Source organism: Aquarana catesbeiana, linkage group LG03 (genome assembly GCF_042186555.1).
Source record: "Aquarana catesbeiana isolate 2022-GZ linkage group LG03, ASM4218655v1, whole genome shotgun sequence".
NCBI lineage: Eukaryota > Metazoa > Chordata > Amphibia > Anura > Ranidae > Aquarana > Aquarana catesbeiana.
The window spans coordinates 9,760,766-9,776,927 of record NC_133326.1 but is presented as its reverse complement, the minus strand read 5'-3'; the positions used below and the strand labels follow the sequence as shown (position 1 = coordinate 9,776,927).

General features: G+C 46.6%; 1 protein-coding gene across 1 annotated transcript in view; it reads left to right on the top strand.

Moving 5' to 3' along the window:
• The window catches only part of FRMD5 (FERM domain containing 5), a 155,005-nt gene that overhangs the window by 117,943 nt on the left and 20,900 nt on the right, over positions 1 to 16,162 (top strand). Inside the window, exons 9-12 of the mRNA XM_073618251.1 lie at positions 3,641 to 3,704; positions 7,867 to 7,958; positions 8,051 to 8,125; positions 15,653 to 15,721. Coding sequence (XP_073474352.1) covers positions 3,641 to 3,704; positions 7,867 to 7,958; positions 8,051 to 8,125; positions 15,653 to 15,721 — 300 coding nt within the window. The remainder of the gene's footprint in view (positions 1 to 3,640; positions 3,705 to 7,866; positions 7,959 to 8,050; positions 8,126 to 15,652; positions 15,722 to 16,162) is intronic.

The window sequence follows — 16,162 nt, the reverse complement described above, 5'->3', positions numbered from 1 at the left end:
CACCGTCTACACCCAGATCTGCTCTGTACCTTCACCGTAACGCCCCCAGCGCCTCGACAACAATTTCACCTTCCTCAGCGTTCATATATTCTCCTTCACCCCTTCCTGGGCAGACACGGGGCAGAATGGTAGCAAAACCAAAGGGAGCTCAATTCCCCATCCCCCCACAAGGACCCCACATAACTCAATCTTCCTACTTAGCAATTTGTGGGTTGACCTTCACAGGCAGAACTGAGTACAACTCAGGTGAATTTTCAGTGACTCTCTTATTGTTGAATCTTAAGACTTTTCACGCTTCTGCATTTTTGGTGCATTTTTGTGTCTGAAAGTGAAAATATTTGATAATATTTGTGTCATGGTAATCAGCCACATTGTAGCCACCTCTGCTCTTCCTCCACTTACATTTCTATTAACTAGGAATGAGCGAGCTTAGGTTTAGTTTGAACCCATGTTCATCTGATCCTGGAAGAAAGTGGAGCCATATTAGATCAATGACGTGGAGCCTTATTAGATCAATGACTTGAGGCCGTATTAGACCAATGACTTGGGGCCATATTAGACCAATGACGTGGGGCCATATTCAGTCAATGACATGGGGCCATATTAGTTTAATGATGTGGAGCCATATTGGATCAATGACCTGGTGCTCTATTAGATCAATGACGTGGTGCAGTATTAGTTCAATGACATGTGGCCACATTAGGTCAATGACGTGGGGCCATATTGGATCAATAACATAGGGCCATATTAAGCAAATGACATGTGACCATACCGGTTCAATGACATGTGGCCATATTAGATCAATGACATGTGGCCATATTGGGTCAATGACATGGCGCCATATTAGGTCAATGACATTTGGCTATTATAGATCAATGACACGGGGCCATATTAGGCAAATGACATGGGGCCATATTAGGCCAATTACATGGGACCATATAAGATCATTGATATGTGGCCATATTAGTCAATGACATGTGGCCATATTAGATCAATGACATGTGGCTATTATAGATCAGGGATATGCAATTAGCTGACCTCCAGCTGTTGCAGAACTACAAGTCCCTTGAGGCATAGCAAGACTCTGACAGCCACAGGCATGACACCCAGAGGCAGAGCATGATGGGACTTGTAGTTTTGCAACAGCTGGAGGTCTGCTAATTGCATATCCCTGTTATAGATCAATGACATGGGGCCATATTAGATCAATGATATGTGGCCATATTAGGTCAATGACATGTGGCTATTATAGATAAATGACGCGGGGCCATATTAGACCAATGATGTAGGGTCATATTAAATCATTGACGTGGGGCCATATTAGATCAGTGTCAGCCTAAGACACGTGGCCATACCAGGTCAATGACATGTGGCCATATTAGGTCAATGACATGGGGCCATATTAGGCAAATGACATGTGACCATATCTGGACAATGACATGTGGCCATATTAGATCAATGACATGTGGCCATAATAGGCCAATGACATGGGGCCATATTAGGCAAATGGCAGTTGACCATATCAGGTCAATGACATGTGGCCATATTAGATCAATGGGGCCATATTAGGCCAATGACATGGGGCCATATTATGCCAATACCATGTGGCCATATTAGATCAATGACATGGGGCCATATTAGCCCAATGACATGTGGCCATATTAGGTCAATGACATGTGGCTATTATAGATAAATGACATGGGGCCATATTAGCCCAATGACATGTGGCCATATTAGGTCAATGACATGTGGCTATTATAGATAAATGACGTGGGGCCATATTAGACCAATGATGTAGGGCCATATCAGGTCAATGACATGTGGCCATATTAGGTCAATGACATGGGGCCATATTAGGCACATGACATGGGGCCATAATAGGCAAATGACATGTGACCATATCCGGACAATGACATGTGGCCATATTAGATCAATGACATGTGGCCATATTAGATCAATGACATGTGGCCATATTGGGTCAATGACATGTGGCCATAATAGGCCAATGACATGGGGCCATATTGGGTCAATGACATGTGGCCATAATAGGTCAATGACATGGGGCCATATTAGGCAAATGGCAGTTGACCATATCAGGTCAATGACATGTGGCCATATTAGATCAATGGGGCCATATTAGGCCAATGACATGCGGCCATATTATGCCAATACCATGTGGCCATATTAGCCCAATAACATGTGGCCATATTAGGTCAATGACATGTGGCTATTATAGATAAATGACGTGGGGCCATATTAGATCAATGATGTAGGGTCATATTAGATCATTGACGTGGGGCCATATTAAATCATTGTCAGCCTAAGACACTTGGCCATATCAGGTCAATGACATGTGGCCATATTAGGTCAGTGACATGGGGCCATATTAGGCAAATGACATGGGGCCATAATAGGCAAATGACATGTGACCACATCCGGACAATGACATGTGGCCATATTAGATCAATGACATGTGGCCATATTGGGTCAATGACATGTGGCCATAATAGGCCAATGACATGGGGCCATATTAGGCAAATGACAGGTGACCATATCAGGTCAGTGACATGTGGACATATTAGATCAATGACATGTGGCCATATTAGATCAATGTCATGTGGCCATATTGGGTCAATGACATGTGGCCATAATAGGCCAATGACATGGGGTCATATTAGGCAAATGGCAGTTGACCATATCAGGTCAATGACATGTGGCCATATTAGATCAATGGGGCCATATTAGGCCAATACCATGTGGCCATATTAGATCAATGACATGGGGCCATATTAGCCCAATGACGTGGCCATATTAGGTCAATGACATGTGGCTATTATAGATAAATGACTTGGGGCCATATTTGACCAATGATGTAGGGTCATACTAGATAATTGACGTGGGGCCATGTTAAATCAACGTCAGCCTAAGACACGTGGCCATATTAGGTCAATGACATGTTGTCATATTAGGTCAATGATGTCATCCCGGCCCCTTCGTGCATGGGGGGGGGGGGGGCAGGTTATTCAGCTTATTGGGCCGGCACTGACAGTTTCCTTATGGGTTCAAGCCAAAACCAAGCTTGTCTGTACTATTCACTATACTTTTTGTGGACTTGTTCATCAACATTCAACTGCACCAAAAATGTACAGAATAGCAGTTTACTGATCCTGGTCTAAACGCAGGGGCTCTTCCAATATGTAGGTAACAGCCCTCTATCATTCAGTATGGTGAAGGTTACACAAGTAGGAAAAATTCGCCACATCCAGCCAAACATATCTTATTGTAGCTCATTGTATCATATTGTAGCTCATTGTATCTTATTGTAGCTCATTGTATCTTATTGTACCTCATTGTATCTTATTGTAGCTCATTGTATCTTATTGTAGCTCATTGTATTTTATTGTACCTCATTGTATCTTATTGTAGTTCATTGTATCTCGTCATATCATATTGTATCTCCTCGTATCCCTTCGTATGGTTCAGCTGCATCACGTGATCCTTTGTGATGACCCCCTTTCCATCCTCCCTCTATATGGCCGCCGTCATCCCGTTCTTCCCACAATGCACTGGTCTTGTCTTGTCGTTTTGTCTCTCCCTGTGAAAGTCTTTGTGATTTTTATTTATTTTTGTTTTATTTCAGGGGCGATGCCACAAAAATGAAATTTGAAGGAAAAACATTTCATTTATATGTGAGAGAGAAGGAGGTAAAATGTCAATATATACCCTGACAGACTGGTATATACATATGGACTGGTATATATACAGGGTGACCAGATAATAGATTCATATACATGTATATATACACTAACTGACTGGGATTTTTATATTGCCTGATTTATTCTGAAAACCTTTAAAGTGTATCTAAACCAAAAACGTGGTATATCGCAGCTTACCAATCCTTGGATGTGGTGGCTGCATCCGTTTTCTTTTATTAGGATTCGCTTTCTGTTTAAAGCTGACCAAGTGGATTTTCATATGAACATTCGTACAGTGGGCTCGTTTAGACTCGCAGTTAGGGATGGTAAAAACACACAATTGATATGTTTTTACTGCTCCCCCCCTGTTAAATTTCAAAGCCAGTGGACGGGGGTGTTCACATTCCAATGTCTAAGATGCTTTTCTTTGTGCCTGCAACAAAAATTATTTCCTTCTCACGTTTGTGGAACAGTACTGTCACCAACTACAACCAATTCCACCTAACGGGGGCGTGCCGCAACCAACTCGCAACAGTGTGCAATGCATGCAGATGTGGCGCTGAAAAAAACAGACTTACTGGGAGGATCACCAGGTTAAAATAAAGGTGAAAAGTCTAAAAAATGTAAACTAATGCAGCCACCGCATGTAAGGATTGGTAAGCTGAAGCATATTACAATTTTGTTTTTTGGTTTAGATACACTTTAAGAGACTTGCAGCATTTCTTTCATGTTTATATATACCTCTTCTGAATGACTGATGTGTATATACACAGAACCCGTGGTATACACATAATTGGGTATTAATGAGGTAGACTTTGAAATCTGTAAGTGGGTGGGGAAGTTGATTTTAAATCCCGTTTTTTAGGCCAATCGCTGCATCTCCCACTCCTCCATGCTACGCCACTGACTTCATCAGAAGTGTCCAGTGACTTCATCAGAAGTGTCCAATGATTTCATCAGGAGTGTCCGCTGACTTCATTAGAAGTGTCCAATGATTTCATCAGAAGTGTCCGCTGACTTCATCAGAAGTGTCCGCTGACTTCGTCAGAAGTGTTCGCTGAGTTCATCAGAAGTGTCCGCTGACTTCATCAGAAGTGTCCGCTGACTTCATCAGAAGTGTCAGCTGACTTCATCAGAAGTGTCCAATGATTTCATCAGAAATGTCCGCTGACTTCATCAGAAGTGTCCAATGACTGATTTCCTCTCACTTCCTGTTTTGGCCAAGGAGTGGGAAGTGAAGGGAAATCTCCCCAATGGGACACAGATGGTGAAAAATAAACTGACACGGGTTATAACCTCCCTTACTCTATCCAAAATGATAAAACAAGTTTTGCCTATAGTTTTACTTTAAGCGTTTGCGGGTGTTGGACAGCCTAAGGCCTCACAGCTGTAGACAATGAGGCAAGTCTCTTTGGCATCTGGTTACCTTGCACCACTGCACAACTATTATTACCCATTGCAAATTCAGGAGCACTGCACAGTATAGGAGGGCACTCTTCTCTTTAGTCCAGGACACTTGTGAGGACGGGGAATGGCCAGTATCTGAGACCTTATGCGAGCTGTCTCAGTCCAGGCTACCTCTGGCACACAGTCACCAGAAATCAGTTCAGGGTCATTACTCACAAGTCCCCAGGACAGCTGCCACCTTCCAGCTTCCTCCAGACACAGCCCAGTAGTGAGACAATTCTTGCCTAGACCAGATCACTTTGGTGAAGTCCTGCAGTCAGTTCCAGTTCACTTCCAAGTCCCCAGCTGTGCCACAGCTGAGACCTCACAGAACAACAACAGCAGTCCACAGGCTGCCTCAGGGCCAATAACCCCTTTAGGCTTGGATTCTGCTCCCTGAGGAAAGACAATCTCTCCAGAACTTCAGACCATCAGCTTCCCAGCCACCATCTGGGCACACCTACCCAAGGATTAGCTAAGCCCTGATCAATCTTCAGTCTGGTTATTTGAATTCTCTCTTCTAAGCTCTAAAAACTTCTTCTAGAGGTAGGGGGACGCAATCAAACTCCCAGCCTGTAAAACCCTGAACAGACCAAAGCTAACAATAACTAATCCCTTGATTGCAGAAGAGCCAAAAATTACATTTACCTAACAGTCTAAGTAGGAGGGCACTACACAGTCTTCACCACGGCACAGCTGGTGCAGGTTGGCAGTGGATGGAAGGCAGAGCAGATCTAGATAGAGGTGTATTTATGTCCACTTCTGCATGCTGGGGCTGCCCTGAACTCTGCCCACCCTGAATTATTGCCATGTGTTTCCATAATGCTGGTGGGTGGCCCATCTGCACCATGGAAAAGCAGCATGCTGTGCCAAAGTACGGCACTCTTGATAAACCCAGATGGCACCCCAGGCTACTGCAGCACACTGGTTGAGAAATGCTGCTGTAGATCGTAGGAGGTCTATATGAGCAATTAATTCTAGACTCTCAAGCACATCCTCTTCCCTTAATCATAAACCATCACCTTTTCCGTTCCATAACTCTTCCTTAGCAGAAGGTGTCACTCACAATGTATCAAAAATAATAGTAAGAACATACATAAAAACTTCCAACAAACTGCATCCAATATGGCGTCCTATGTCATTGCTGCAGGCTCCGTCCAGCATGTTTCGGCCTATGGGCCATTATGAGGGAATAGCAGCATGCCATAACCAATAAATTTGGGGATTTTTTTTTTCTTTAAGAATCACACTTATCTAGGTGGATGCAGCATCGGTCCGATTCTGCATTTGTCCCCCGCCGGCTCTTAAGGATCAAAGACCGCCGATCGCTCGGTTCTCAGAGCTCCGCGAGCAGAGACCTGGTGACGGTCAGTCACTGTCTCTCCGCTCTGCCTGACCATGCTTACTGGAGCACTGGGCTGTGGAGGGGGCGGGAGCGGCTGGCTGAGGCTCCCAGAGGCTCACTGAGAGGCTGAACTGGGTTCCGGTCCAGGCTCCTGGGTGGATCCTGCCTGTACGGTCGTGATCTTACCCCAGCCTGGACCGGCTCTGTGACATCAGCCGACAGAAGGCTTCAGCCCGCCGTCGGCTGAAAATGAGTCACAGGAGTACAGAACAATGTGCACTCCTGTAATCCACAGGAGAAGCCAAACCAGCTTTTCCCATAGTTCTCCTTTAAATTGGGCCTTGCTTTTGAGGCTGACATTGCTACCCTCCTTCTGAAAATTTCTGGTCCAACGGCTTCAACACTTTCTGAGTCACTCACTTGGAGCAAGTATGCAGATCAAGATTCCTAAACTGATTGCATGCAAATTCCAGGTCAGTGATTCAGAAATGACTGAAGTCATGGGATAAGCCTAGCAGCCAAGCAACTAGCATTTTCAGAAGGCGAGGTCAGCATTTACAACCTCTGTACAGTAAAACCTCAGATTGCGAGTAACGCGGTTTACGAGCGTTTCGCAATATGAGCTGTTTTTTTTTAAATCTGGACTCGATTTGCGGTCGTTGACGAGCAGGATTCAAGCCTCTGGGGTGTGCAGTAGCGCATGTGGCTGGAGGTGCGGGGGCGCCAGTGACGCTCAGAGCCGAGTGTCTCCGAGCGTCTCCGGCGCCCCCCCCCCACCTCTGGCCACATGCGGTATCTGAGTTTCCATTGATTCCTATGGGGAAACTCGCTTTGATATACGAGTGCTTTGGATTACAGTCATGCTTATGGAACAAATTATGCGCGTAATCCAAGGTATTACTGTATTTTACTTCAGGCTGCATTTCACCCGGGTTGCAGGAGACAGTGTACCCCTTACCAGTGCTCCAAGTTTCCTAATTCTCTATGTTTCAATGGGAAGAAAGTGAAGGCACAAATCCATGGATGATGTACCGGCTTTTCTATGTACATGTAGCCCTGAGTGTGTGTGTATTCATCAGTCATATAGGCCTTATATATACCAGTCAGTCAGGATATATATAATGTACATGGGTCAATGATAATACACACAAGAGAGCTGTGTGAGAGCTGTGATACTGTAGGACCCCCATGCCACAAGTATCTCACCATACTTTGTAGCCATGGCATGATCTGACAGCGCTCCGATATATATTCTCAGACCTTGGAATAAATGATATATATATATATATATATATATATATATATATATATATATATATAAAATATTTATGATCCAGACTATGGGAAGCTCAGCTTGCTTCTAAATTCTGTCTTTTCTAGGAGAAGCGCCTTGTATTGACCTTCCTTGCTCCCACTCCCGAGGCCTGCAAACACTTGTGGAAATGTGGCGTTGAGAACCAGTCATTCTACAAGTCGGTATTCCATGATCTCCTCCTCTATATCACCTTGCAGATGTTTTATTTCTTCTCTTGTCTGTATTGAACATTTTATTTCTATTACTTAGATTGGAGAACTCCAACCAGGTCCGTACAGTCTCCAGCAGTAATCTGTTCTTCAAGGGAAGCCGCTTCCGGTACAGGTGAGTGCCGGTGGTGGGCACTAGAAGGGGACCGCTAGGAAGCCCCGTACTGTCTGTCTTCATGGTGTAGCCACATGGCAGTAATGTTTAGAGCAGGGGTCTCCAAACTTCCTGAACAAAGGGCCAGTTTACTGTCCTCCAGACTTTAAGTGGGCCCGGACTGTGGCCAGAGAGAGTAGAGAATCCCCTGGCATCAATAGGAGTAAAGAATGTCCCATCATTGGTATTAGTGTTGGGGAATATTGCTCCATTGTTCGTATTAGGGGAAGAAATAGTGCCCCATCATTGGTGTCATTGGGAGGAATAGTGCCCCATTGTTGGTATCAGGAGACGAAATAGTGCCCCGTCATTGGTGTCAGTGGGAAGAATAGGGCCCCATTGTTGGGGTCAGTGTTAGGAATAGTGCCCTATTGTTGGTATCAGTGACAGAAATTATGCCCCGGTGTTGGGGTAGAATAGTGCCTTGTATCGGCAGAAGGAATAGTGTCCCAAGGGCCTGATAAAGGCAAGCAATTACTGCGTATATATAAAGTATATGGTTCAGACATACAATGTTAATTTCACAAATCTCAGTGAGATTGGAGATAAAAAGAGCTAGTAGGCCCTGTAGTAGCCCTTGTAGGCCTCCTTTACTCTTGCGTTGCTGTCTAAAGAGTGATTTATAGTCAGATTGCTCTTCAGAGAGCTTTTAACACCTAGTGAGTACATTGCTTTGCACGGTTATGGTGTGGTTGCAATATGCTCTTATTCACTGGAATGGGTTGCATTTGGTGGGTGATAAGTGCAACCCATCAGTGGCGGCCTGTAATGCAGAGCGCAGGGGTGCCACCCCCCCTAATCCATGCGTCCAGCCCCCTAATCTACATGCGGGGCGCCAGATGCATGGATTGCAATGTTTGTTTTTTTTTTAGCATGTGATTAGAGCCTGGGTCTCTAATAGGCTTCAAAAAAGGGTGGGCTTGGGGCGCAGAGCACTGCGCCCCGACCCCACCCAGTTGTGTGACAATAGCGTATGAATATTCATTATTGTCATCCTGATTCTCCTCCTGGCCAATCAGGAAGCGTGTCCTGAGACCCGTCACCTGATTGGCCGAGGGGATAAGCGATCCTTTTGGCTGCCGAGGAGGAGGCACGGGAAGCTGCCATGAAGCACCAGGAGGAGAGAAGAGCTGCCCGCAACCTAGATGGGGTAAGTGTGGGGCTTGGGAGCGACCGACTAGGAGGTGGGGCGCAGGTAGATTGTTTGCTGCCCTTGCCCAAAAATATACCACCAGCTGCCACTGCAACCTATTCAAGAGAATGGGGGCGCACAGCAACCAATCCCCCCCCCCTCCCCTCTCCGGGCCTGCACTGTCCTCCTATGCATGGAAAGGGCACAGGATGTATACGTCATACCCAGAGGACTCATCTTAACACATGAATATGGGGCGCGTTGTTTGTTGAGCTGCATATCCAGAGATATACCCTTACTTCAGTACTTTCTCTTTTTTTTTTTCACCCTCTTCAAATTGGGATATAAGCATCCTCTAATACCATCTGGAGCTCCTTTAATTTGTGACATCTCATGTGCACGTTTCTTGTATGGTCCCCCCCCCCCCCCCCCTTCTCATGGACCGCCCGAAACCTGCTCTGTGAAACACAGTACCCCCCATTGAGGGTATTTGTGATGAGTTTGAGTTTTAATTAAACATTTTGTCATATGTGGATACATAAGAGGTCTGAGTGGTCCTGAGGAAGCAGGGTGTCTAGAGAAACATGTCGACCTTATTCTAGTCAACCTTGCCGACATTCCAAATGGGATGTTCCTGAGATTTGTAGTTGGTATTATTCATTTATCTTGTACACATGAGATGAAACGTTTCTTAATGATGTATCTATAACAAATACGATGCTATATCTTTTTGTCTACAATAAAAATGTATGATGTTTTAAAGTGGTAGTAAATAGCTGGCTTTTTTTTTTTTTTAAACCTGCAAGGCAATGTCATAACGTGCTAGTATGCATCGCATACTTGCACATTATGTGAAACTTACATTAGAACAAAGCCCTCCAGCGGTGTGCTGTCACTGCTGACAGGACTTCCATCTTCCTCATCTTCCTTCCGGGTTCACGGAATCCTAATGTGTGAGTGGCTGGAGCCGCGATGACGTCACTATGCACAGTTGCACCAGATTTTGCACTCTCTAATTTTAGTAAATCAACTCTTATAAGTGAGTTTTTTGTTTCCAAAGTCAGGCACAAATATATACACTACAGTGCCTTGAAAAAGTATTCACACCCCTTGAAATCTTCCACATTGTGTCATGTCCAAATATGTAAATGTATCTTATTGGGATTTTATGTGATAGACCAACACAAAGTGACTCATAATTGTGAAGTGGAAGGAAAATGATAAATGATACAAATACATATGTGAAAAGTGTGTGGGGGGGGCATTTGTATGGCGCCCCCCGGAGTCAATACTTTGTAGAAGCCCCTTTCTCTGCAATTACAGCTGCAAGTCTTTTTGGGGATGTCTCTACCAGCTTTGCACATCTAGAGAGGACATTTCTGCCCATTCTTCTTTGCAAAATATCTCAAGTTCTGTCAGATTGGATGGAGAGCGTCTGTGAACAGCAATTTTCAAGTCTTGCCACAGATTCTCAATGTGATTTAGGTCTGGACTGTGACTGGGCCATTCTAACACATGAATATGCTTTGATCTAAACCATTCCATTGTTGCTCTGGCTGGATGTTTCGGGTCGTTGTCCTGCTGGAAGTTGAACCTCCACCCCAGTCTCTTGCAGGCTCTAATGCCCCATACACATTAGCGGATTTTCCATCAAAAAAATCTTGGATGGTTTTTCCGATGGAATTCCACTCAAGCTTGCCTTGCATACACACGGTCACACAAAAGTTCACTGAACTTTCGACTGTCAAGAACGCGGTGACGTACAACACTACGACGAGCCGAGAAAATGAAATTCAAATTGTTTCCGAGCATGCGTAGGAATTTTGCGCGTCGGAATTGCTACAGGCGATCGCATTTTCGGATAGGAACTTTTTCCGACCGAAAAATTGGGAACCTGCTCTCAATCTTCTGCTGGCTGGAAATCGGCCAGCAAAAGTCCGATGGAGCATACACACGATCGCATTTTCCGACCAAAAGGTCACATCGGTCTTTTGCTGACCGAATTTCCAATCGTGTGTACGCGGCATAACAGGTTTTCTTCTGAGATTGCCCTGTATTTGGCTCCATCCATCTTCCCATCAACTCTGACCAGCTTCCCTGTCCCTGCTGAAGAAAATCATCTCCACAACAGGATGGTGCCACCACCATGTTTCACGGTGGGGATGGTGTGTTCAGGGTGATGTGCAGTGTTAGTTTTCCCCCACACATAGCGTTTTGCTTTTAGACCAAAAAGTTCAATTTTGGTCTCCTCTGACCAGATCACCTTCTTCCACATGTTTGCTGTGTCCTCCACATGGCTTCTCACAAACTACAAACAGGACTTCTTATGACTTTCTTTCAACAATATCTCAATATATATCACATATGATCCACATGCAGCTCACAGCAGGGTTCACTGTTTCAGGTTCGATTTCAGCCCAAATTTTTGGACCATAAGAAGCACATCGTTTTTGTGCAAATCGCACCGGACCCGCCGCAGAGATATGTGAACCAGCTCCATCAGAGAGCCGGTCAAAATCTCCTGCTATTGCCAACTGGATGTGGGGATCCCGCAATCCAATTCGCAATAGTGTGAACGAAGCCTAAAGGGCAGATTTGTGGAGAACACGACTAATAGTTGTCCTGTGGACAGATTCTCCCACCTGAGCTGTGGATCTCTGCAGCTCCTCCAGAGTTACCATGGACCTCTTGGCTCTTCTCTGATGAATGCTCTCCTTGCCCGGCCGGTCAGTTTAGGTGGACGGCCATGTCTTGGTAGGTTTGCAGTTGTGCCATACTCTTTCCATTTTCCGATGATGGATTGAACAGAGATGTTCAAAGCTTGGGATATTTTTTTAGAACCTAACCCTGCTTTATACTTCTCCACAACTTTATCCCTGACCTGTCTGGTGTGTTCCTTGGCCTTCATGATGCTGTTTGTTCACTAAGGTTCTCTAACAAACCTCTGAGGGCTTCACAGAACAGCTGTATTTATACTGAGATTAAATTACACACAGGTGGACTCTATTTACTAATTAGGTGACTTCTGAAGGCAACTGGTTCCACTAGATTTTAGTTAGGAGTATCAGAGTAAAGGGGGCTGAATACAAATGCCCCCCCCCCCCCCCCACACACACACACACCCACTTAGGCTCGGTTCACACTGGGGCGACTTGGGATCCGACTTGTACGCCCTCAAGTCGCCCCAAGTCGCTCCAGAAATAGTTTCAATGGGAGTTAACGCTAGCGTCTTAATAGACACTACTGAAGTCGCTCCGACTTCAGAGCGTACTCCCTGTACTACTTTGATCCGACTTTGATCCGACTTCAGCCTATTGACTATCATTGAAGTCGGATCAAAGTCGGATCGCCGTCTCGCATGATCCAACTTCGGCATGCGACTTGTGCTCAGATGATCTTGAGGGGAACTCCGCGCCAAATTTTAAATAAAAATCCGGCATGGGTTCCCCCTCCAAGGGCATACCAGGCCCTTGGGTCTGGGTCTGGTATGGACCTTGAGGAGAACCCCCTACGCCAGACCCTTATCCGAGCACGCAGCCCGGCCGGACAGGAATGGGGGTGGGGACGAGCGAGCGCCCCCCCCCCTCCTGAACCGTACCAGGCCGCATGCCCTCAACATGGGGGGGTTTGGTGCCTTGGGGGAGGGGGGCGCGCTGCGGCCCCCCCCCACCCCAAAGCACCTTGTCCCCATGTTGATGAGGACAAGGGCCTCTTCCCGACAACCCTGGCCGTTGGTTGTCGGGGTCTGCGGGCGGGGGGCTTATCGGAATCTGGGAGCCCCCTTTAATAAGGGGGCCCCCAGATCCCGGCCCCCCACCCTATGTGAATAGGTATGGGGTACATGGTACCCCTACCCATTCACCTAGGGAAAAAAGCGTCAATAAAAAACACAGTACACAGGTATTTAAAATAATTTATTAGGCAGCTCTGGGATCTTCTTCCCACTTCGGGGGTCTCTCCGGCGTCTTCTCCCGCTGTCCGCATCTTCTGCCGGCTCCACCGCTATCTTCTGGCGCTCTTTTGCCAGCGGTGGTCCGGACCTCTGGATCATCTTCTTCCCTCTTCTCTTCCAGAGATGTTGACATGTAGCTCTCCCCAGCCAGAATGGTTTCTGTGCGCTCTGCAAGGGACTTATATAGGCGGTGACCCCGCCCCCTTATGTCGTCACAGTCCCTGGGCATGCTGGGTCTGTGACGTTTTAGGAGGCGTGGTCACCGGGTGATGACCACGCCCCCTTATGACGGCACAGCCCCAGCATGCCCTGGGACAGTGACCTCATAAGGGGGCGGGGTCACCGCCTATATAAGTCCGTTGCGGAGCGTTCAGAGACCATTCCAGCTGGAGAGAGCGTCGTGTCAACATCTCTGGAAGAGAAGAAGAAGGCAGAAGTCCGGACCACCGCTAGCAATTGAGCTGCAGAAGATAGCGGAGGAGCCGGCAGAAGATGCGGACACCGGGAGGAGACGGCGGAGAGACCCCCGAAGTCGGAAGAGGACCCCCGAAGTCGGAAGAAGATCCCGGAGCTGCCTAATAAATTATTTTAAAAACCTGTGTACTGTTTGTTTTATTGACGCTTTTTTTCCCTAGGTGAATGGGTAGGGGTACCATGTACCCCATACTCATTCACATAGGGTGGGGGGCCGGGATCTGGGGGCCCCCTTATTAAAGGGGGCTCCCAGATTCCGATAAGCCCCCCGCCCGCAGACCCCGACAACCAACGGCCAGGGTTGTCGGGAAGAGGCCCTTATCCTCATCAACATGGGGACAAGGTGCTTTGGGGGGGGGCGCACACTGCGCCCCCCATGCCCCAAAGCACCCCCCATGTTGAGGGCATGCGGCCTGGTACGGTGGGGGGGGGGGCCGCCAGCGAAGTCGCCCGTCATGGAGGCGACTTGAAGTCGCCTCGTAATTTGCCGAAGTCGTGCCAAAGTCGCGCTGAAGCCGCGTTGAAGTCGCGGTACAAAGTCGCGTTAAAGTCGTGTTGCCCATGTGTGAACCGACCCTTACACACTTTTCACATATTTATTTGTATCATTTATCATTTTCCTTCCACTTCACAATTATGTGCCACTTTGTGTTGGTCTATCACATAAAATCCCAATAAAATACATTTACGTTTTTGGTTGTAACATGACAAAATGTGGAAAATTTCAAGGGGTATGAATACTTTTTCAAGACACTGTATATTGTGAAAAGTATTGGGACGCCTGCCTTTACACGCACATGAACATTATTGGCACCCCGGTCTTAGCCCGTAGGGTTCAATATTGAGTTGGCTCCGCCCTTTGCAGCTATAACAGCTTCAACTCTTCTGGGAAGGCCGTCCACAAGGTTTAGGAGTGTGTCTATGGGAATGTTTGACCATTCTTCCAGAAGAGCATTTGTGAGGTCAGGCACTGATGTTGGACGAGAAGGCCTGGCTCGCAGTCTCCGCTCTAATTCATCCCAAAGGTGTTCTATCGGGTTGAGGTCAGGACTCTGTGCAGGCCAGTCATGTTCCTCCACCCCAAACTCGCTCATCCGTGTCTTTATGGACCTTGCTTTGTGTCCTTGTCATAATGATTTCAGCCTGTGTTCACGCAGGAGCGGTGCGGGAAACCACATGTTCAAATTGCATGCGATTCTTTGCAGTGTGATACGAGCCCATTCATTTTGTATGGGCTCAAATCGCACCGTAAAGGTATCGGTAATCGGTATCAGCAAATGGTATCGGTGCAACCCTACATTCATGCAGAAAACCTTCAGTATCCAGCCCCCCGCAGTCCCCCCTAATACTTACCTGAGCCCAATCCCGATCTAGCATGGGAGTGGCTGCTGTCCCGGGTCTCTGCCTTCTCATTGGCTGGCAATCACAGCCAGTGAGCAGGGAACAGGGGTGGGGCCGAGCTGCATCCTGTGGGTCTTATGGATGCACAGAGTGGGGCTGGAGAGCGAGCCGGTATGAGTACCCCCCATAGAAAGCGGCTTGCTGGGGGGGGGGCACTTAGCAAGGGGGAGGAGCCCAGAGGTCCGGCAGGGGACCTGAGAAGGGGAGGACCTGGGCTGCTCTGTGCAAAACCATTACACAGAGCAGGTAAGTATAATTTATTTTTATATTTTTTTATAAATTGAGCCTTTAATGTCGTTTTAATGAAATGTCACTGTGTGACAATATAATAAAGTTTGTTTAAAAAAAAAAAAAGTATTCAGTGTGATGTGCTGCGATCCGCACATCGGCAATTCTGTGGTGCTACCACACACACCCGCTGGTCCTTAAAGGGTTCCAGGACTGAAAAAAGGTTGATAAAGTCTACAGTGGATGATGCTTCCTATTATGTTGGAGAAAAAGATTTTATTTATTTCTCTTCTTACAATAGTGGACGAGTCGCCAAAGAAGTGATGGAATCCAGTGCAAAAATCAAGAGGGATCCGCCCGAGATCCACAGGTTAGCGCTCCCGTTGCCTATAAACTCTGCTCTGTGTTTTTATATTCATTTACCAGATGAGTGCAATCCCTGTGCAGAGCAAAGACTGCGAATTTCTGGTGCGCAGGATGTCCTAGAGCTACACTCATGCACAGACGTAATGCAGCGAACCCCCAGTAGGGGCTCTCATAGCTCTGTACAGCCATCTTTACCTGTTCATAGGCAGCTCTATGACATTCCGGGCAAATGCAAATCCGTCCATGTGCATGAAGCCTTAAAGTGGTTGTAACCCTAAAAAAAAAACAACAACATGCTACTGTCCCTTTAAGGCATGTTATATAGCACAGTGCTTTTGTAGTGTCATTTATCCCTTTCTATGTTCTACAATACCTGGTTGATCCTGCCTGTACCTGTCTTCCCCTCTGTAATCTGACCACACTTATCATGGCTGCTGATCTCTGA